This window comes from Pristiophorus japonicus, chromosome 7, assembly GCF_044704955.1.
Source record: "Pristiophorus japonicus isolate sPriJap1 chromosome 7, sPriJap1.hap1, whole genome shotgun sequence".
NCBI classification, from domain to species: domain Eukaryota; kingdom Metazoa; phylum Chordata; class Chondrichthyes; family Pristiophoridae; genus Pristiophorus; species Pristiophorus japonicus.
The window spans coordinates 60,732,528-60,755,386 of NC_091983.1; the positions used below are offsets into that span (position 1 = coordinate 60,732,528).

A 22,859-nucleotide genomic window follows, 5' to 3' on the forward strand; every position below is an offset into this window, starting at 1 on the left:
TTTTTTAGAAACCTGAATTTACAAGGTGCCTCCATGGTACCTTTTAAACCTTTGTCTTAGGTCATCTGTCTGGGGTGGATATGCTGAGGTGACATTAGTCAATAGACTTGAGGGGTGAGGGGTGTTGGGGGGGGGGGGGGAGGTGGCAAGGGAAAACTTAGCCAGGATCCATGAGACTTGGAAAGGAAATATAGATTCTGTGGAAAAGACTCATTAAAGGGATTCCCTTGGCAGAGCTCACCCCAGTATATGCGCTCTGCACAGACTGCTTAAGATGGAGGACTCCATGAAGAAGCCCTGTATTACTTACAGAGCTTCTTCGTGGACTTCTCAGAAACAAAAACATTGAGGAACTCTATGGTTATGGAGCTACCTGAGATACCTTCTTTAAAAAGACAAGAGGGTAGATTTTTATCTTCACTACCTGGTGGTAGTTTGACTGAGCAGACTGCCCACCCTTTATATAACCTGCCTGACTTTCGTTCTAGTCATTTCAATGGAATGACAATGGGCTGGGTTGTATATTGGGTGGACAATGCACTCTGCCAGATTACTGCCCAAGTAGTAGAGATGAAAATCTACCCTCACTTCCATTGGCAATTAAATTCTTAAGTGAATTCAAATACAAATAGCAGCAGAGTTTAAAAAAAATGTTCTGTGCTAGATTTATAGTACGTGAATTTAGCTACAGCGAAGAGGAATTGCATGCCGAGAAGGAGGAAATGACACGACTAAATGCAGACAAGAAACAACAGTATGTGAGTACTGTAGACCTGTCAGAAAATCAGATGTTTGTAACTTAAAATTAGATGGGCAACTAATTTCACTTTATTTATAATATTAATTTAAATACTGCATACTATAGAAAATAATTGATGCAATGGTATGTTACAATTCATGAAACATCAAGTGCTAATTTAAAGAATAATTTCACAAAATTATATACAAAAGCAACAAGACCCCCATAATCCTGTGTATAAACTGCATTTACTATACTTCACAGAAGCAGATTTGCATAGAATACAGAGGTAGTGTCAAGCTCAAACAGATCAGAACTGGAATGTGGATCAATTTGGATTTTGAAAGTACTTTTAATTCCTAAAAAGATACTTTTGCTGATGTGGTCTAGCCACAAATGCCAGCCCAACACTTACCATAATAATACAGAACTAGTGGAATGACAATGAAGTTATAAATGACGTTTTATCTACCTGCAGATATTAATTAACATTTATTTTAAGGAACAGGCATAGTCATGTCCAAAATGGGCCAAATTTAAGAATTTGAAGATAAATCAGAAAGGGTTCAATACATGTCGGCTTGAATTTTTAATTCAGTATGCTGCACAAACATAATACAAACTTACATTTATAAATAAAGTTCACTCAGAAATTTGAATGCAAGGGATGGAATTGGTAATCTGAAGTGTTCTAAATTTGTGAGTTTGGTGTTTTTGCGGCAGCCTCCTGAGGATTGATTTCGGGTGGAGCAGATTTTCCGCCTGCCTCATGTATGAACCCCAATAACCTCAGAAACCCTCTACCAAGTGTTGCTAGGCCACACAACTCTTCCTTTCAGTTCTGCCAAACTCACAAACCTTCCCGCTGCCCCACCGCCCCCGCCACACATTTCCAAAGCCCAAGGAACCCTGTACTCCTCAATTCCATGATCCTGAAAAATATCAACACAGTGCTTAGAAGCTCCAGCATCACCACTTCTATCAAACTACACTATGCCACCCTTACCCAAATCCCAGGAATGTCCACCCTCTCTCTGTTGCTAGATCTCATGACCTTCTTCCCCAATACTCCTAAATGGCAGTACTCCCCACTTCTGCAATGCTGCTATACATCAGGCATCAACCTGCAGCCAACATATAACAATAAAAACTAATATACAGCTTTCACAGAAAAATGTATAGAATCATAGAATTGGATACCCAAAAGAGGGGTAAAAATCCAAGCACATATATAATAAAAATAAAACTTCACTTAATCAGTAACCATAAATTAGTGGCCCTGGTAATATCATGGGACATAACACCCTATTATAAAACAACAGATTTCTTGACATCATTAGGAATATAACAGGAAATCTACTAATTTATATGCAAGTTATCAATCGATGATACTTCAGACATGACATTTTGTTATTGATGCAAAACAATCTTTAAAAATAGAGGAAGAAACTCAGTTGTTTCATACAGTCTTTTCTGACTTTGGGGAGGAACTTGGATTTACAGCCACTTGCCAAAGGCCTTCTAATTACTTTCAGGCTGTGCCTAAGGGGAATTAGCCTGTAATTGACCTCAGGGGCATCCTTATTTATAATAATTAGACCTTTTGGCTTTAGCAACAGAATAGTATATTGTGAATTACAGGGTATAATGCTAATTTCCTTATAACATAACACCTTCTCTGATTTACCATGAGCAACACCATAAGAGAACCACTGGCCAGTAACAAATTCTAAACAACTTTGTGCTGTGTAGTCCACTGCAGCTATCAGAGAGAGGAAACCTTCAACATATTGCTGTGGGCTAGATGCAAATTAGGGCGCCAGAGGTGAAAGTACAGTGAACAAATCCACTGCAACATCAAGTCTCCTTGAAAAGTGGTTCAACAGTGACTGATAAACATTGCATCCAAATAACTAGACCATTGTTTCATAGTTTGTAAGTCTCCAGTTATAATTTACCTTGGACACAAGGTCCCTTTTGTCTTTGTTCAGCCAGGCATCATTGGATTATTGCCACTATGTTGATTGAACAAAGCAAGAATAATCACAGCATCTTTTCATTCTTTTTGTTCAGTATGACCTTCCTTCACCATTTTTTTTTCCATACCCCAAAATTTTCCACTCATTTTCATGTCACATTCTTACAATTTAAGTGATCGTATAGTTCAGCTAATTGTAATTGTTCCAGTGCTGCTGCTCTTTGGTTAGGCCAGGGATGGCATGTTGTGAAGTCAGACAAGATGTCACTTTGACCCACATAATGTTACTGGCTAAGAATACTGTGAGCATCGATTACTCATGGAAATACATGTCCATCAGAGTGTTAAAAGTATTGACTTCCATTAGACATTGAAGGTATAACTTGAAAAGAATGAAATAAACACCTTAATGACTTGTTTCCCTTCTTTTTTAGAAGTTACAAATACAGTCATATTCAAGATTTTTACAATATTTTGAAATATTTCATTTCAAGTTCAATGGAAAAAAGAATCGGGTGCGGTATAAAATGGGCTGTCAGTTCATTATGAGCCTGTTTCGTATTATTAGCGGTGACCAATTTCACCCCCATTGAATCTTGTTAGAGGGGAGAAGGGTTAAAGGCTTGCCATCAGTTACTGCTTGGTGAAACTTTGACAGTTGAAAAGTGCCAACAATGGTTAAAAATAAACTTTTGCAAATAAGCCACCAACTTAGAGTCTCCAGGGCTGGTGTAATAAGTTGTAAATGGTTATGAACTGGTGCTAGTAGCGCTCACATTTTGGCATAATTACTCACAGATCCAAGAGCAGACTTAGGTGAGTGTAGGGAGCACAATAGTGGCGACAGTAGAAAATTGGGTGTAAGTAAAATTTTAAGGGATGAGGACAATAAAAAGAGGCACAATAGAGTGATTACATTTGTGAAAACCTTTAAAAAGGCTTAAAAACCATTTCCATTCATTAGCAACTTTTATCAAAGCTGAAGGTGCAAGAGATTTAAGTGCCAAACAAAAATGAAGTGAAAGTAAACCAAAGGTGCAGCCTTGAATCAGCAGGCCAGTGATGGAGCAGTCCAGCACCTGAACCCATGTGATGGGTGCTGCATGAGGTGGTTGCAAGGAGGCTTGCCCTCTGCTACTCGGAGGTATCAGTGCAGCATGCCAGGGAGGGGATGGAGGCCAGCTTAAGGCTGCGGTTGACTGGTACGGTCACTGATCTTGTTATTCCTATGCTGCATGTTAGCAGCAAGTACCCTTGCAGCAGATAGCATAATTTAGCATCTTGCTCTCTGCTGGCCAGGATGCTTTGAAGGCAGTTCCCCACAGTTGTTGCTATGTAGATGTGACAATAACAGCAAGTATGGTTGGTGGCATCTTTTGCAGATGCAAACCAATTAAACTTTGTTGGCTGAAGATCACGCTGATATTCTTTTTTCATGCAGCATTGTGCAAAGCAGGACAAGTTGTTGGAATAGATATGTGTGAAGGCCAGATTAACTAGCGTAATGGTTAATCAAGTTTTCACACATATCTATTCCAACCAGCCTTAAGACCTGGAGCCTCTCTTACTACTACTAGGCAGTCCCTCGTAAAGGTCCCAGCCTGACCTGCTTGTTATCACTCCATTAGTCCTCATCTTCTTCCAAACATATCAAATGGAGGGATTCATATTGATAATCCCATTGGTGCCCGTAATAGTGCAATTGTCACAAATGCTTATAAGAAGCTAAGGGCCCGAGTTTGGTGAAACCTAAGTTCTGCTCAAGTACTGTCGGAAAGACCGCTAAGATCCTGATGGTACTTTGAGCAGAAGTTTGGTGAAAAAATGTGGGAAAAACTGCCCAGCGGAAAAAATGGGCCTCACACGCCGATTCTGGGCGGCAGTGGGCGATAGGTCACATTCTGGGTGGCAAATGCGATCCTCGGCAAAGTAATGGCCCGAGGATGGCATCGGGCCCAGGGAGGGAGGAACAGCAAAAATAATTTTTTTTCGAAACAATAAAAACAACTACCAGACATCCTTCAGAGGACCCCATCGACCAAAATCCCTGCAAAATAAATGAAGAAAACAAGAGCACTAACCTTTTCTTGCAGGTCTTCATACTTACTGTTCAAGTAAGACCTGCCTCCACGTGGCTGTCTCTTCTTCTGCTGGAGCGGAGGATCGCCCGGACCAACCTGGGGACTCACCGGGCGGGAGGACTTTTGTCGGCGTTGCACGCCAGCGGACACTCCCCAGCGGTCTTCTCTCCCCACCGGCGTGAGGACCTCATCAAACTCGCTCAGAGGGGAGAGCACCCAAAAACCAGGGAGACTGCCGGAGGCCGGCGGTAAGTCGATCAAACTCGGGCCCTAAGTTCCAGCAGAATAAAATGGTGCAGAAATCATCTTCAAAGTGTTTTTTTGGTAGGCCTTTTCAACTTCTTCTTTGAGGTGAGGGCTTCCACTGCTTATCCCACTCTCCCCGAACCATCTTAAATACATACCATGCACAAGAAGGGCAGACACCTGGCATTATGAATCTCCACCCTTTTTTCTGATCCATTGTGCCCGGTGAACTGGTCCAGGTGCAGCATTAAGATGAATATCAGCCCCTACGTGTGTGGTATGATTCAAAATATGATTGAATAGAATTCCTTGGACAAAGTAGCACATAGATATCAAAAAAAGAATTGTGATTAATATGCTTTAGTTTCAATAAAACATGCCTACCAAAATTTTTATTTAATTTTATATTATTTGCATTTCCAGGGTCCTTTGCTGCGTTGGCTAAAAGTTAATTTTAGCGAAGCATATATTGCCTGGATTCACATAAAGGCTTTAAGGGTTTTTGTTGAATCTGTCCTTAGGTATGTAATATTTGTTTTATCTCTACAAATCACTGAAAGCATTTCCATTTAGACATTAATGCCAATGCCGAGAACTTGCTTGCACTATTCACATGTTATTGAACAATCATTTATTCACTGTCAGTCCCAGAGCACTCAGAGTTTCAAAAGGTGCATAACAGTTGTGAGGTGAAAGTTGAGTCTGAGTGCTCATCATCATCATCATCATAGGCAGTCCCTCGGAATCGGGGAAGACTTGCTTCCATTCCTAAAGTGAGTTCTTGGTGGCTGAACAGTCCAATACGAGAGCCCCAGACTTTGTCGCGGGCGGGAGAGATAGTCGTTGAGGGAAGGGGTGGGTGGCACTGGTTTGCCGCACGCTCTTTCCACTGCCTGCGCTTGATTTCTGCATCCTCTCGGCGTTGAGACTCGAGGTGCTCAGCGCCCTCTCGGATGCACTTTCTCCACTTAGACGGCGGCGATGGGCCAGGGACTCCCAGTGGGGATGTCGCACTTTCTCAGGGAGGCTTTGAGGGTGTCCTTGTAAAGTTTCCGCTGCCCACCTTTGGCTCGTTTGCCGTGAAGGAGCTCCGAGTAGAGCGCTTGCTTTGGGAGTCTCGTGTCTGGCATGCGAAGTTGAGTCTGAGTGCTACAGCACTGAAGACATGCATGAGAGTCAATGTCCTTAATTTCTCGAACATAATAGCTTAGAAATAGCACAGCTGACGCATAACATGTACAATACATTGCGAGCCCCCATCCTAAACTGCATTGCTACAGAGGCTGCAGTCTATGCAGCCCATGGAATATTTAATCAACGATGAACTGCTGCTAATTTTAATAGAGACTTTTATGGGAATTGTATTTAGTGCTCCACCAGCACTGGCCTTGACACAGGACGAAAGCAAGAGCAGGGAAGGGCTGCCTGTAATGTCAGGGGACCTGCTTGGTGCACCATCAGATTCTGCTGCTGTGCGTCACAGTAGAACTACTATAATAGACATAGCTCTTTGGGAATGACAGAAGAAATATACTTCAAGAGGCTACGGTTCATCAGGGAGGCTACGACAGAGCATTGTCATCTCCTTCAGGAAGGCTCCATGCAGCATGTAACATCTGCACAACACTGCCAATGGCTACAAAAGTCAACTTGCACCCCAATTTTAATGCATTGGGCTTCCTCCAGGCTATCCAGGGACATCTGCAGTATTGGTTGGTTTGCTGTCCACAGATGTATCAAAGAGGTCACAGACATTTCATTCAGCAGTGGAAATTACCTCATCACTTTCAGTGACAAACAGCAGCAACTTGAGAGGGTAATATCTGCAAAGCTTTCCAAGAGCCCAGGAAGTCACAGATTATGTCCACGGTGCTACTTGGGGCCCCTGTGCACAATGCTGTGACCTATATTAACTAAGGTGGATTTTGCTCTTTCGGGCTGAATTTCCCCATCTGTCCTGCTGGATTTCCTCCTTGTAAATGATTCTTAAACCTAAGTTACTTGCAAGAAATAAATGTTCTGGCCGGTGGCAAACTTTCACCAAGAGCCTCTTGGGATTTTGGTTGTCATGAATCTCCTTGGGCTATGCAATGTGAGGGCCACATCAGGTACTATGATGGCTGATTGTTCCTGCCTTGTTTCTATCACTTCTTCTCATTCCTGCTGCTGTTTCTGGGGTACAACCAGTCCCATAAAGTGCCTTTCGCCTCTTTCTAACAGCTTGCTGTTAAATCTGCCTTTCTTCCCTTTGCAAAACTCCAGCAACCTCCCATTGTTAAACCGGCTTCCAAATGCAGTTGAAAGCTATGAATGGTAATTACTCCCTTTTCTGTCTTCGTGTCTGGCTGCATTTAAGGATAACTTTTTAGCCCACACATCGAAAACAGTAAAATGACCTGTTAAGCAGTAGTCATCTCAGGATTGCTACCAGTGCCACGTGCTAGTCAGAGTAGGAATCGCAGGATAGCTCAGATGAATACGTGGCTTGAGGAGTGGTGCAGGAGGGAGGGATTCAAATTCCTGGGACATTGGAACAGGTTCTGGGGGAGGTGGGACCAGTACAAACCAGACGGTCTGCACCTGGGCAGGACCAGAACCAATGTCCTGGGGGAGTGTTTGCTAGTGCTGTTGGGGAAGGGTTCAACTAAAAGGGCGGAGGATGAGATCCTATGCAGGGACACAGAGAAAAGTAGAATAGGGGCAGAAGCAAAAGATAGAGGAAAAGTAAAAGTGGAGGGCAGAGAAACCCAAGGCAAAAAGCAAAAAGGGCCACATTACAGCAAAATTCTAAAGGAGCAATGGGTGTTAAAAAGACAAGCCTGAAGGCTCTGTGCCTCAATGCGAGGAGTATTCACAATAAGGTGGACGAATTAACTGCGCAGATAGCAGTTAATGGATATGATGTAATTGACATCACGGAGACATGGCTCCAGGGTGACCAAGGCTGAGAACTCAACATCCAGGTGTATTCAACATTTAGGAAGGATAGACAGAAAGGAAAAGGAGGTGGGGTGGCGTTGCTGGTTAAAGAGGAAATTAATGCAATAGTAAGGAAGGACATTAGCTTGGATGATGTGGAATCGGTATGGGTGGAGCTGCAGAATACCAAAGGACAGAAAACGTGAGTGGGAGTTGTGTACAGACCACCAAACAGTAGTAGTGAGGTTGGGGACAGCATCAAACAAGAAATTAGGGATGCATGCAATAAAGATACAGCAGTTATCATGGGCGACTTTAATTTACATATTGATTGGGCTAACCAGACTGGTAGCAATACGGTGGAGGAGGATTTCCTGGAGTGTATTAGGGATGGTTTTCTGGACCAATATGTCGAGGAGCCAACTAGAGGGCTGGCCATCCTAGACTGGGTGATGTGTAATGAGAAAGGACTAATTAGCAATCTTGTTGTGCGAGGCCCCTTGGGGAAGAGTGACCATAATATGGTAGAATTCTTTATTAAGATCGAGAGTGACACAGTTAATTCAGAGACTAGGGTCCTGAACTTAAGGAAAGGTAACTTCGATGGTATGAGACGTGAATTGGATAGAATGGACTGGCGAGTGATACTTAAAGGGTTGACAGTGGATAGGCAATGGCAAACATTTAAAGATCACATAGATGAACTTCAACAATAGTACATCCATGTCTGGAGTAAAAATAAAATGCGGAAGGTGGCTCAACCGTAGCTAATAAGAGAAATTAGGGATAGTATTAAATCCAAGGAAGAAGCATATTAATTGGCCAGAAAAAGCAGCAAACCTGAGGACTGGGAGAATTTTATAATACAGCAGAGGAGGACAAAGGGTTTAATTAGGAGGGGGAAAATAGAGTATGAGAGGAAGCTTGCTGGGAATATAATAACTGACTGCAAAAGCTTCTATAGATATGTGAAGAGAAAAAGATTAGTGAAGACAAACGTAGGTCCTTTGCAGTCAGATTCAGGTGAATTTATAATGGGGAACAAAGAAATGGCAGACCAGTTAAACAAATACTTTGGTTCTGTCTTCACAAAGGAAGACACAAATAACCTTCTGGAAGTACTAAGGGACCGAGGGTCTAGTGAGAAGGAGGAACTGAAGGAAATCCTTATTAGGCAGGAAATTGTATTAGGGAAATTGATGGGATTGAAGGCCGATAAATCGCCGGGGCCTGATAGTCTGCATCCCAGAGTACTTAAGGAAGTGGCCCTCGAAATAGTGGATGCATTGGTGATCATTTTCCAACAGTCTATCGACTCTGGATGAGTTCCTACGAACTGGAGGGTAGCTAATGTAACACCACTTTTTAAGAAGGGAGGGAGAGAGAAAACGGGTAATTATAGACCGGTTAGCCTGACATCAGACGTGGGGAAAATGTTGGAATCAATTATTAAAGATGAAATAGCAGCGCATTTGGAAAGCAGTGACGGGATCGGTCCAAGTCAGCATGGATTTATGAAAGGGAAATCCTGCTTGACAAATCTTCTAGAATTTTTTGAGGATAACTGATGAAGTGGACAAGGGAGAACCGGTGGAAGTGGTGTATTTGGACTTTCAAAAAGCTTTTGACAAGGTCCCACACAAGAGATTGGTGTGCAAAATTAAAGCACATGGTATTGGAGGTAATGTACTGACGTGGATAGAGAACTGGTTGGCAGACAGGATGCAGAGAGTTGGGTTAAACAGGTCGTTTTCAGAATGGCAGGCAGTGACTAGTGGGGTGCCGCAGGGCTCAGTGCTGGGACCCCAACTATTTACAATATACATTAACGATTTGGATGAGGGAATTGAGTGTAATATCTCCAAGTTTGCAGATGACACTAAGCTGGGTGGCGGTGTGAGCTGTGAGGAGGACACTAAAAGGCTGCAGGGTGACTTGGACAGGTTAGGTGAGTGGGCAAACGAGTGGCAGATGCAGTATAATGTGGATAAATGTGAGGTTATCCACTTTGGTGGCAAAAACACGAAGGCAGAATATTATCTGAATGGCGGCAGATTAGGAAAAGGGGAGGTGCAACGAGACCTGGGTGTCATGGTACATCAGTCATTGAAAGTTGGCATGCAGGCATATCAGGCGGCGAAGAAGGCAAATGGTATTTTGGCTTTCATAGCTAGGGGATTTGAGTATAGGAGCAGGGAGGTCTTACTGCAGTTGTACAGGGCCTTAGTGAGGCCTCACCTGGAATATTGTGTTCAGTTTTGGTCTCCTAATCTGAGGAAGGACATTCTTGCTATTGAGGGAGTGCAGCGAAGGTTCACCAGACTGATTCCCAGGATGGCAGGATTGACATATGAGAAGAGACTGGATCGACTGGGCCTGTATTCATTGGAGTTTAGAAGGATGAGAGGATATCTCATAGAAACATATAAAATTCTGACGGGACTGGACAGGTTAAATGCAGGAAGAATGTTCCCGATGTTGGGGAAGTCCAAGGATAAGGGATAAGCCATTTAGGACCGAGATGAGAAGAAACTTCTTCACTCAGAGAGTTGTTAACCTGTGGAATTCCCTACCGCAGAGAGTTGTTGATGCCAGTTCATTGGATATATTCAAGAGGGAGTTAGATATGGCCCTTAAGGCTAAAGGGATCAAGGGGTATGGAGAGAAAGTAGGAAAGGGGTACTGAGGTGAATGATCAGCCATGATCTTATTGAATGGTGGTGTAGGCTCGAAGGGCCGAATGGCTTACTCCTGCACCTATTTTCTATATTTCTATGTAAGCAGCTTGCTGTGTCACCGCAGTTAACCCCTGAGAAATACAACAACAGTAATTTCCAGACTTAAGTCTTTAAGCAAAATGTCCTAAAATCTATTCTGGCCCAAGATCTCAAATCTTTCAACAAGTTGAAAATGAAATGTAATTTCATTCTGAACGATTTTTGAGCAAATGACAGGTGAATTTCTGTCCGCCAAACTGAGCAAAAACTGAACAGCTGAAGGACAAGACTGAAGGACAGATCTACCATTATTCAAGCCCATTCTAAATTTGGCAAGTCAGAAAAATAAAGTATGTTGTATACTACGTAATTAAATTAGATCTTTAAGTCTGTCATCACCGGTACACTTCTTAAAAATTAAAAAAAATTATGAACCTTTGACTATTACTCTGCCTTCCTACTCTCCTACCCCCAGCCCAGATTTGAACCCCCCGGGATAATAATAATAATAATAACTTTTATTTATATAGTGCTTTTAACATAGTAAAATATCCCAAGGCACTTCACAGCAATGTTACAAGACAAAACAGATAGATTTGACACCAAGCCACAAAAGAAGAAATTAAGGCAGATGACCAAAAGCTTGGTTAAAGAGGGAGGTTTTAAGGAGCATCTTAAAGGAGGAAAGAGAGGTAGAGAGGTGGAAAGGTTTAAGGAGAGAGTTCGAGAGCTTAGGACCCAAACAGCTGAAGGCACTGCCACCGATGGTTGAGCAGTTATAATGCGGGATGTTCAAGAGGGCAGAATTTGAGGAGCGCAGACATCTTGTAGGGTTGTGAGGCTGAAAAAGATTACAGAGATAGGGAGGGGCTAGGCCACTTAGTGATTTTCAAACAAGAATGAGAATTTTCAAATCGAGGTGTTGTTTATCCGGCGGCCAATGTAGGTCAGAAACCACAGGGATGATGGGTGATCGTGACTTGGTGCGAGTTAGGACACGGGCTGCTGAGTTTAGGATGACCTCAAGTTTACGTAGTGTAGAATGTGGGAGGCCAGCCAAGAGTGAATTGGAGTAGTCAAGTCTAGAGTAACAAAGGCAGGAATGAGGGTTTCAGCAGCAGAAGAGCTGAGGCAGGGGTGGAGGCGGGCAATGTTGTGGAGTTGGAAAAAGGCGGTTTTAGTTATGCTGCGGATATGTCGCTAGAAACTCATTTCAGGGTCAAATATGGTTGCGAACAGTCTGGTTCACCCTCAAAATAATGCTAAGGAGAGAGATGGAGTCAATGGTTAGGGAATGCAGTTTGTGGCGGGGAGCAAAAATAATGGCTTCGGTCTTCCCAATATTTAATTGGAGAAAATTTCTGCTCATCCAGTACTGGATGTGGAACAAGCAATCTGACAATTTAGATACCAAGCAGGGGGCGAGAGAAGTGGTGGAGAGGTAGAGTTGGGTATTGTCAGCAGACATGTGGAAACTGACTCCGTGTTTTTGGATGATATTGCCAAGGGGCAGCATATAGATGAGAAATTAGAGGGGGCCAGGGACAGATCCTTGGGGGACAGCAGAGGTAACGATGCGGGAGTGGGAAGAGAAGCCATTGCAGGAGATTTTCTGGCTATGATTAGATAGATAAGAATGGAACCAGGCGAGTGCATTTCCACCCAGCTGGACGATGGTGGAGAGGCGTTGGAGGAGGATGGAGTGGTTAACTGTGTCAAAGACTGCAGACTGGTCCAGAAGGATGAGGAGAGATAGTTTACCTTTATCACACTCACAAAGGATGTCATTTGTGACTTTGATGAGAGCTGTTTCGGTACTGTGGCAGGGGTGAAAACCAGGTGGAAGGGATTCAAACATTGAATTCATGGAAAGATGGTCACGAATTTGGGAGGCAACAACACATTCAAGTACTTTGAACAGGAAAGGGAGGTTGGAGATGGGGTGATAGCTAGCAAGCAAAGTTGGGTCAAGGGTTGTGTTTTTGAAGAGAGGGGTGATAACAGCAGATTTGAAGGAGAGCGGAACAGTACCTGAGGAAAGAGAACCATTAGCAATGTTGGCTAACATAGGAGCCAAAAAAGGCATTTGGATTGTCAGCAGTTTAGTGGGAATTAGGTCAAGGGAGCAGGAAATGGGTCTCATGGACAAGATGAGCTTGGAGAAATCAAGAGGGGAGATCAAAGAGAAACTAGAGAAAGAGGTGACTTTAGGGTTAGGGCAGGTGGGAGCCTCAGATGAAGTTTGGCCCTGTGGGCTGGGCGAAGGAAGGGAACTTGCAGAGACAGCTGATTGGATGGTCTCAATCTTTCAGACAAAGAAGTCCATGAGCTCCTCACACTTGTTGTTGGAGGTGAGTGTGGTGGAGACAAGGGAGGGGGGTTTAAGGAAACAGTTATCTTTAACCCCACAATTACTCTCTGCACCTCTACGAAGGGCCCATCGAGGAATCAGACGCTGCCTCCTGGGACTCTGCTAGCGGATCAACAACCCTCGGCCCTCTCCACTTTTTCCTCCATAATGTTTTCACTTGTGAACAAGGCCCTTGCCATCCATAACCTTGTAGTGGATGATTGCATTGACATTGTGACTGTGATGGAATCTTGGCTCATGGGTGGTGACAACCTTGGCCCTTGCTAAAGCCTCCCTGCCTGACTATATTTCCCATCATTTACCCAACGATTGCTGCTGTTTCCAGGCCCCATGCTCTGGAATTCCCTTCCTAGATCTTTCTACCTCCCTCTTCTCCTTTAAATCCCACCTTAAAGCCCACCTCTTTGACAAAACGTTTGGTCACCTCTCCTAATCGCTCTTTCTATGGCTTGGCGCCTATTTGTGTCTGATTACTCTTCTGAGAAGTGCCTGGGAAGTTTTTCTATGATAAAGGCGCTATAGAAATGTAAATTGTTGTAATTTATTTCCGTAGATTTTAAAAGTATTTTTTAACTTCAACAATACAGATTTGATTGGAAGTGTGAAGAAGTTCATTAATATTAGTAGATTCAGCAGTTAGGTATCCAGTAATTTTATCATTTCAATTACTTGTATTAACCCAGCAACTCTGTTGAAAAAAAAGAGAAAGACTTGCATTTATATAGCACCTTTCAAGACCATCGGACGTCTCAAAACGCTTTATAGCCAATGAAGTACTTTTGGAGTGTAGTCACTGTTGTAATGTGGCAAACGCGGCAGCCAACTTGTGCAGAGCAAGCTCCCACAAACAGCAATGTGCTAATGACCAGGTAATCTGTTTTTTGTTATGTTGATTGAGGGATAAATATTGGCCAGGGCACTGGTGATAACTCCCCTGCTTTTCCTTGAAATAGTGCCATGGGATCTTTTACACCCACCTGAAAGAGCAGATGGGGCCTCGGTTTAACGTCTCACCCAAAAGATGGCACCTTCTACAGTGCAGCACTGCACTGGAGTGTCAGCCTAGATTTATGTGTTCAAGTACCTGGAGTGGTGGGACTTGAACCCACAACCTTCTGACTCAGAGGCAAGTGTGGTACCTACCCACTGAGCCACAGGTGGTACTGTTGGTCTAATGCTGTCAATTGCCCACTCAATACAATTTAAATAGAAAAGTTCAAAACATGAACAGAAATAGAAAAAAGCAAGTTCATTCTAGCCAAATTTCTAATTCAAGCAGCTTATGTCTATTTTTTTCAGAATCCTATTGAATAATTTGGGAATTATCCAAATATCCCAAAAAGGAATATAAATTGACTAGGATTTGTTTCCCTAACAATTGACACCTAATGCACTGGCCTGGCAAAATTTGCTATGCAACTGCATGCTCATTTTCCCATCTTTAGTGCGCACCCAAGTGACTGTGGAGTATGACCATATAGTGTCCACCAGTTTATTTGATGCTTTCTTCAACCACTGGTTGGACACCATAAGATATTGACCATTTCATTGGTGCAAATAATGCCATTATAGTTCAAACTTTTAAAAATCACTGACATGCATTTTTAGGGACAGATTTTGCTCTTTTTTTATTTGAGCATTAAATAGAATGCATAGAGAAAAATCAGGTTGAAAGGATCAGATGCCCATAACGGAGCCTGCCCAATTTCCCATCCTTTAATTTTACACAGTGGGAAAGTTCACTGCAATAAGGATTGCTTTTAGTGCTCCACTGGCATTTGTCTTTGTCATGTATTCAACCAGCATTGTAACCCATGTATAATCTGACCTGAGTTGTACACCGTGAGAACACTGACCACTAGGTGGTGAACTTGTAGGAGACACTCCTAACCTCGACCTTCAGATATAAAAGGGGAAGCTCCACCCACATTCATCACTTGAGTGCTAAGGAATAAAGGACAGGTCACAGACTGACCTTCTCTCAAGCATGGGCCTCATGTGCATTTATACTGTATAGTAAGGACGTATCAATGGCGACAAGAAACTGGGATTTAAACCACGCGAGCATGGCCACTAGCAGAACAGACGAGAGGTACTGTGTTAAGGAATGGTTGGGACAGAGATTCAACATTGTTAAAGCAGCACACAGCTCTCCAGGCAGACAAGGGCAGTGGGGCATGCCCCAAAATGTAGTCGAACCCAGAGGGGGAGTTCGACAGAGACAATGGCAAGCTGAACGGCAATTCACGCCATTGCAAGGGACAATGGGGCCATCAACACCTGTTAATGGCGCACTCAAGGGCAATAACAGGAGCAGTCAGGGACGATCGACTGGCAAAGGACCTTTTGTTTCAAACCGCAGCTCATGCTGGAGGCGTGGAGGCACACACTCAGCCGGAATTTGCAGAGGTGAGCAAAATACCTGCAGAAATTGCAGAAATGAACGCTGGGGGAAATCGCTGGAAGCTGAAGTTCAGCGAGTTCATGTGGAGCACGTATACAGTTCATACACCAGGACACCACCGATAATGATGAAAGTGCTCCTCAACGGCATCCCAGTATCAATGGAGTTTGACACGGGGGCCAGCCAGTCCCTGATAGGTATCAAACAGCTCGAAGAGTTGTGGGGTCCAAGGCCTGGAAGCCAAAATTATCGCCGATTGACGCACAGCTACGGACTTACACAAAGCAGATCATTCCGGTGCTAGGCAGCGCCACGGTAATCGTGACCCACAAAGATTCGGAGAACAGACTGCCACTCTGGATTGTCCCAGGGGACGGTCCCGCACTACTGGGGAGGAGTTGGCTTGCTGTCATGAACTGGAAATGGAGCGATGGCAATGCAATTTCCTCTGTGGAGCGAGTAACATGCTCAAAGATCCTGGACAAATTTGACTCATTATTTCAACCCGGCATTGGCACTTTCATGGGGGCCAAGATAGTGATTCACATAAACCCGGACGCCAGGCCAGTACACCACAAGGCCAAAGCGGTGCCGTACGTGATGCGGGAAAAAATAGAAGACGAATTGGACCGTCTGCTGAGGGAAGGCATCATCTCGCCAGTCGAATTCAGTGACTGGGCGAGCCCGATTGTGCCGGTGCTCAAGGTGGATGGGTCGGTCAGGATATGTGGCGATTACAAGGCCACTATCAATCGGGTGTCACTCCAAGACCAGTACCCGCTACCAAGAGTGGAGGACCTCTTTGCGACGCTATCCGGTGGCAAACTTTTTTCAAAATTGGACCTGACCTCAGCTTACATGACCCAGGAGCTGGCAAGTGAGTCAAAGAAGCTGACCACCATCACGACACACAAGGGGTTGTTTGAGTACAACAGATGTCCGTTCGAGATTCGCTCGGCCGCCGCGATCTTCCAACGAAATATGGAAAGCCTCCTCAAGTCGATTACAGGGACAGTGGTTTTTCAGGACGACATCCTCATTATGGGTTACGATACTGAAGAACACCTCCACAACCTGGAGGAGGTGCAACGCAGACTGGACCGGGTAGGGCTGCAACTGAAAAAGGCGAAGTGCGTCTTCCTAGCTCCAGAGGTAGAATTCCTGGGGATGAGGGTAGCAGCAGACGGGATCAGCCCTACTGCGTCCAAGACGGAAGCGATCTAGAGAGCACCCAGACCCCGTAACACAACGGAGCTGCGTTCATTCCTGGGGCTCCTGAACTATTTTGGTAACTTTCTTCCCAAATTGAGCATGCTACTAGAGCCGCTACACGTGCTCCTACGCAAAGGTCGCGAATGGGTCTGGGGGGACAGCCAGGAAAGGGCTTTTAATAGAGCATGCACTTTGTTATGTTCCAACAATCTGTTAACGCTATATGACCCATGTAAGAAACTTGTGTTAACGTGCGATGTGTCGTCCTATGGTGTCGGGTGTGTGTTGCAGCATGTCAATGCCAAGAGTCAGTTACAGCCGGTAGCCTATGCCTCCAGAAGTCTGTCCCAGGCAGAAAGGAGCTACGGGATGGTCGAAAAGGAGGCGCTCGCATGTGTATATGCGGTAAAGAAAATGCACCAGTACCTGTTTGGCAGGAAATTTGAGCTGGAGACAGATCACAAACCCCTAACATCCCTTTTGGTCGACAACAAGGCCATAAATGCAAACGCATCTGCCCCCATACAGAGGTGGGCACTCACGTTAGCCGCCTATGACTACACAATTCGGCACAGACCGGGCACCGAAAACTGCGCCGATGCACTCAGCAGACTCCCACTCGCCACCACTGAGGGGGCTACCGAGCATGCTGCTGAGATGGTCATGGCTGTTGAAGCTTTTGGAAGCGAAGGCTCACCCGTGACAGCCCGTCAGATTAAAGTCTGGACAAATAGAGACCCGCTATTGTCTCTAGTCAAGAAATGTGTCCTGAATGGGGACTGGGCAGCCACGTATAGGGCATGCCCTGAGAAATTTAAACCATTTCACAGGCGCAAGGATGAACTCTCGATTCAGGCCGATTGCCTACTGTGTGGAAACCGCGTAGTCATGCCCCAGATGGGCAGAGAGGTGTTCATCAGGTGCTCCACAATGGGCACCCGGGCATTGTCACGATGAAGGCAATTGCCAGGTCACACATTTGGTGGCCAGGGATAGACGCAGATCTGGAACTTTGTGTTCGCAGGTGCAACACGTGTGCCCAGCTGAGCAATGCGCCCAGGAAAGCCCCCCTTAGCCCCTGGCCATGGCCCACCAATCCTTGGTCACGCATCCATGTGGACTACGCAAGTCCTTTCATGGGGAAAATATTTTTGGTTTTAGTAGACGCCTACTCCAAATGGATCGAGTGTGACATTTTAAATTCAAGCACATCCTCTGCCACGGTAGAAAGTCTACGGGCAATGTTCGCCGCCCACGGTCTACCGGATATCTTGGTCAGCGACAATGGCCCGTGCTTCAGAAGCACTGAATTCCAGGACTTCATGGCAGGCAATGGAATTAACCATGTTAGAATGGCACCGTTCAAGCCAGCCTCAAACGGCCAGGCAGAACAAGCAGTGCAGATAATCAAACAGGGGATGCTCAGAATCCAAGGGGGTTCCCTACAAACCCGCTTATCATGCCTCCTGTTGGCCTATAGATCTCGACCACACTCGCTCACAGGGGTTCCACCCGCAGAGCTGCTAATGAAAAGGATGCTCAAAACCCGGTTATCCCTTATACACCCCACCATGAAAGAAATTGTCGAGATCAGGCGACAGTCACAATATGACAGGAATGCGAGGGCACGATGTATTGATGTAAATTATCCTGTTTTTGTCCTCAATTACGCTGCAGGGCCCAAATGGCTCGCAGGCACTGTGATTGCCAAAGAGGGAAATAGGATTCTGGTAGTTAAACTTACCAATGGACAAATCTGCCGCAAACATGTGGATCAAACAAAAAGGAGGTTCAGCAACCCCATAGAGGAAGCAGAGGAAGAACACGATGTAGAGTTCACTCCACCACAGGTGACAGAACACAGGAACCAAAGGGAGCAGAGCCCAGTCACTGTGGGCAGTCCAGACAGGCCTGAGGCACCGCAAACAACAGACACTCAGGCCAGTGCCCAACAACCGGAGCCCCAACTCAAGCGCTCTACAAGGGAGCATAAACCACCAGAAAGACTCAACCTGTGATCCCAATAAGACTTTGGAGAGGGAGGTGATGTCATGTATTCAACCAGCATTGTAACCCATGTATAATCTGACCTAAGTTGTACACCATGAGACCACTAGGTGGTGAACTTGTGGGAGACACTCCTAACCTAGACCTTCAGATATAAAAGGGGAAGCTCCACCCACTTCCTGCACTTGAGTGCTAAGGAATAAAGGACAGGTCACAGACACTGACCTTCTCTCAAGCATGGGCCTCGTGTGCATTTATACTGTATAGTAAGGACATATCAGCCTTAGTGAAGGAAAATAAACAAGAAAGAGAAGGGCTGCCACAGGTGCCAGATGGCAACAGAGACACACTGCCTGGACCTGCTGCCATGCCACACATTACATTTCAGGCTCAGCTACAGCTGCCTGACAATCACTGAAGAGTATGGAATCCAGAGACTCAGGTTGGCAGGGCAGCAGCTGAATCATCTGTTTCAGGAAGACCTGGAGACAACCAGTAACATAGGATACATTTCTATTAAGGCTTTGGATAGTTGAGCACAAAATGATTTTCAGGTTATAATGGTAGACTTTGTGGTACGCATACTTGGAACAGATGATTGCCATTGAAATCTGTACAATAGAATCCTTTTTAAGGATGGTACTCTTCTGTCCCATCAGGACAGCACACCTTTCTCACACTTCATCAGTCAGGACCTCCTGTGCTAGCTCATCAAATCATGCTATGTTCATGCTCACTATCTGTATCGGGCCAATTTTCCACATGGCCAATTTTTGGCGCAGTTGTAGAGGTATGTCCGATTAGTTAGTGGCCCAACTGCACCAAAAAAAAGTTCCAAGTTTCGCCGGCATAACCTTTCATTTTGGAGTGGCGCAGATTGTCCTTAAGGTCTGTGGGTGGAGCTTAAGGTCTGCGCTGAAAATCTGAGGTTGCCAGGGTAACGAGGGACACACTGAAGGGCTGAGACACAAATAAAACATTTCCCCTTTGTAAAATAGCTCACTAAGTGAGACTTGGGACAACTGACTGAAATCTCAATATATGAAATCAGAAGCCTATGAACAATATGTAGAGAAATGTTGCACAACATGCAAGTGTTCACACATTAATGCCCAAACTTAATATGAAATTCCTTTATTCCTTTTTTGTAATGAGATGAAGCAAACTTTATCAATTCTCCTTCCAGATGCAACACTCAAAAATGACCATGAATTCAGAATCAGGGTTCTCTAAACAACGTCTCCAGTTCTTCAAGAGTTTTTGTAACAGCAGTTAATAGCATTTATAGATTTATTTCACTGCTACAGTGTTGGTACCACTGCTATCCCGGGCTGAAAGGCCCCCCACCGCCAGCCGGTACCGCTGCTATCCCGGGCCGAAAGGCCCCCCCCCCACCCCTCCTGCCGGTGCCACTCCTAACCTGGGCTGAAAGGCCACCCCGCCTCCGGTGCCAGTCCTATCCCAGGCCGAAAGACCTCCCACCCCCAGCCGGTGCTGCTGCTATCCCGGCCCGAAAGGCACCCCCCCCCCCCACCTCCGGTGCCAGTCCTATCCCGGGCCAAAAGGCCCCCCGCCCCCGGTCCCATGTCTTCAGCTCCATTAAAACAATGGCGTCTTCCCTGTGCCAATTTTCTTAAGTGCAGGTAAGGTTTTTCAGAACAGTGTACTATGCCGTTTTTGAAAGAATCCTAATTTGCCAAACTCGCTTAAATGGCCAGAAATGGCGCACCCAGCAGGTCCCGCCCCCACTGGTATAAGTAGTTTAGAATGGCACAGAAACTTTGGCTAAACTTTGCAGATTTTAGTCTGCTCCAAAAAAAACAGCGTGGGCCAAGAAAACTGCGTAGAACGGTGGCGAAAATTCAGCCCATAACCTGGGCTCGGATTTAAGTGCCCGTTTTGTATATGTTTTAGCTGTTGCTTCAGCTGTTGACATATGAAGAAAGACTGGATCGACTAGGCTCACCTTCACTGGAATTTAGAAGAATGAGAGGGGATCTCTTAGAAGCATATAAAATTCTGACGGGATTGGACAGGTTAGATGCAGGAAGAATGTTCCCGATGTTGGGGAAGTCCAGAACCAGGGGTCACAATCTAAGGATAAGGGGTAAGCCATATAGGACCGAGATGAGGAGAAACTTTTTCACCCAGAGAATTGTGAACCTGTGGAATTCTCTACCACAGAAAGTTGTTGAGTCCAGTTCGTTGGATATATTCAAAAGGGAGTTAGATGTGTCCCTTACGGCTTAAGGGATCAGGGGGTATGGAGAGAAAGCAGGAGTGGGGTACAAAGTTGCATGATCAGCTATGATCATATTGAATGGTGGTGCAGGCTCGAAGGGCCGAATGGCCATCTCCTGCATCTATTTTCTATGTTTCTAAGGATGTCAATCATTGGCAATGCTAGATTGGATATCCTGCTCTGTGGGCACAAAGTCACATGGTCTAAATACAAATCTAAAGATAGTAATATCGAGGGTTAAAGAACAGGCGGTAGTTTTTACAAAATCCTTTGTAACCTACAGTTATTACAAAATAGCACACTGATAGCAATTTCTAGGCTCATTAAAAGTAAACAGGAAGACAAATCAAATCAGGAAGTAGTGATTAGATGATACCAAGCTTTGGTTTTAGAAGTCTGAAAAATGTTGGAGTCGAGGAACAAAAGTAAGGTTGAAATGGGAGAGAGAAAGGTGAGAGAGAGAGAGATCACATATCAGACAAGTGTTTCCTTTTTGTCCTGTTCAGAAGCATCAAGAGAAGTGGGTTAGGGGGTGGGGGTGGAGGGTGGGCGGTGTCAAGAGTTTTCAAGTACTCAAGCATGATCAGACTGTGGCTTTATTTAATTGAGGGAAGAGGGTGTAAGAGTTTGGTTTGAGATCAGAATGGCAAGGCAAAGTATACTACTGGATAATGAAGAACTTAGGGTAAAGGCATCAAAGGGAAGACGTTATGGGCTGGTCATTTCGGGGCGGTAATGGCGACGGGGCGGTAAAGTTTGTGCCAGGAAATGGTGTGCGTCTGCAGCCACAGAATTTGCCATCTGGGACCTGAGTGTGGAACAGAGCGCTAAGGGAGACGTTTCACACCTCTTTTAGGGTGCAAGGCCGGCTGAACAACTGAAAATCCGTTGCTGAAGAGCCAGCCTCGGAGCGGCCTAAGTGAGGCTTCTGTGGGGAAAAAAACATCCCACAAAACACACAAAAAACATTTCCAATACCTTGCCCACGCCACATTAGGATAAATCACAAAGATACAAATAAACAATCAAACTTACCTCACTCATTACTTACTTCACTCACTGCTGCCGGGACAGCTCTGACTGTCTGGTTTTCCTAGCGGTCCCACTATGGCGCGCTAGAGGATTGGCGTCAATCAAAAATCGATGCGCTGTCGAAACTGTTGTGTATGCAATAACTGTTAGACTGAGTACTGTTTAAATCCAAGACGTATAACCTTGGCTCTTTATTAAGGCCCAAAGTGACTAATATACAAAATGGCTGGCCTTTTATACTTGGGCTGCACACATGTGCGTGCAGCCCAATGACCTCCAACAGTGACGCCATCTGGTGGCTAGTGATCACAAAAGTACATACATGATAATATCCCCCTCTGAGATATTAACACAGTCTTTTACAAATTGAGACGGTCCGGTGTTTTACGCTCCCGGGTTGACCATCTCAGTTCAACTCCAGCCTTGGGTGAGTGTTCAGAGTCTGTTGTAGCTGGTGGCTGGGTGGCTGACCTGGTGGGAGTGGCAATGGCCATGTCAGGGATTGAAAGTCCATTTTCATTGAACATGTCAGTGATTGAAAGTCCCGATTCACTGATGACCACTGAGTCCTCTGATGACTGGGGGTAGGTTGGTTGGTCGTCGATTGTCTCTTCCTCCGACTGTTCCAGTTCGTCTGTGTGCTGCAGCTTTGTCCAATCCATATGTTTCCTGCATGTTTGTCCATTTTTGAGCTTGACAATAAATAGTCTGTTGCCCTCCTTGGCCATGACAGTACCAACGATCCATTTGAGAACCTGATCATAATTCAGAACATATACAGGCTCATTTACAGAAATATCCCGTGACACAGCTGCGCGATCGTGATACCCTTGCTGACTTTGTCTTCTATATTTAACATGATTATTCAAGTTAGGGTGTACAAGAGATAGCTTGGTCTTAAGACCTCTCTT

At 44.9% G+C, this 22,859-nt stretch overlaps 1 protein-coding gene across 6 annotated transcripts in view; it reads left to right on the top strand.

The window, feature by feature from the left end:
- The window catches only part of LOC139267142 (V-type proton ATPase subunit C 1-B-like), a 131,424-nt gene that overhangs the window by 60,307 nt on the left and 48,258 nt on the right, over positions 1-22,859 (top strand). For 3 of the 6 annotated variants that reach the window (XM_070884989.1, XM_070884988.1, XM_070884987.1), the window contains 2 exons: positions 665-758; positions 5,468-5,565. The exons of 1 other annotated variant lie outside the window; for it this stretch is intronic. In XM_070884989.1, coding sequence (XP_070741090.1) covers positions 665-758; positions 5,468-5,565 — 192 coding nt within the window. Of the gene's footprint in view, positions 1-664; positions 759-4,810; positions 5,078-5,467; positions 5,566-22,859 lie in introns of those variants that run through there. 2 more of the 6 variants (XM_070884990.1, XM_070884993.1) reach the window with 2 other exon arrangements.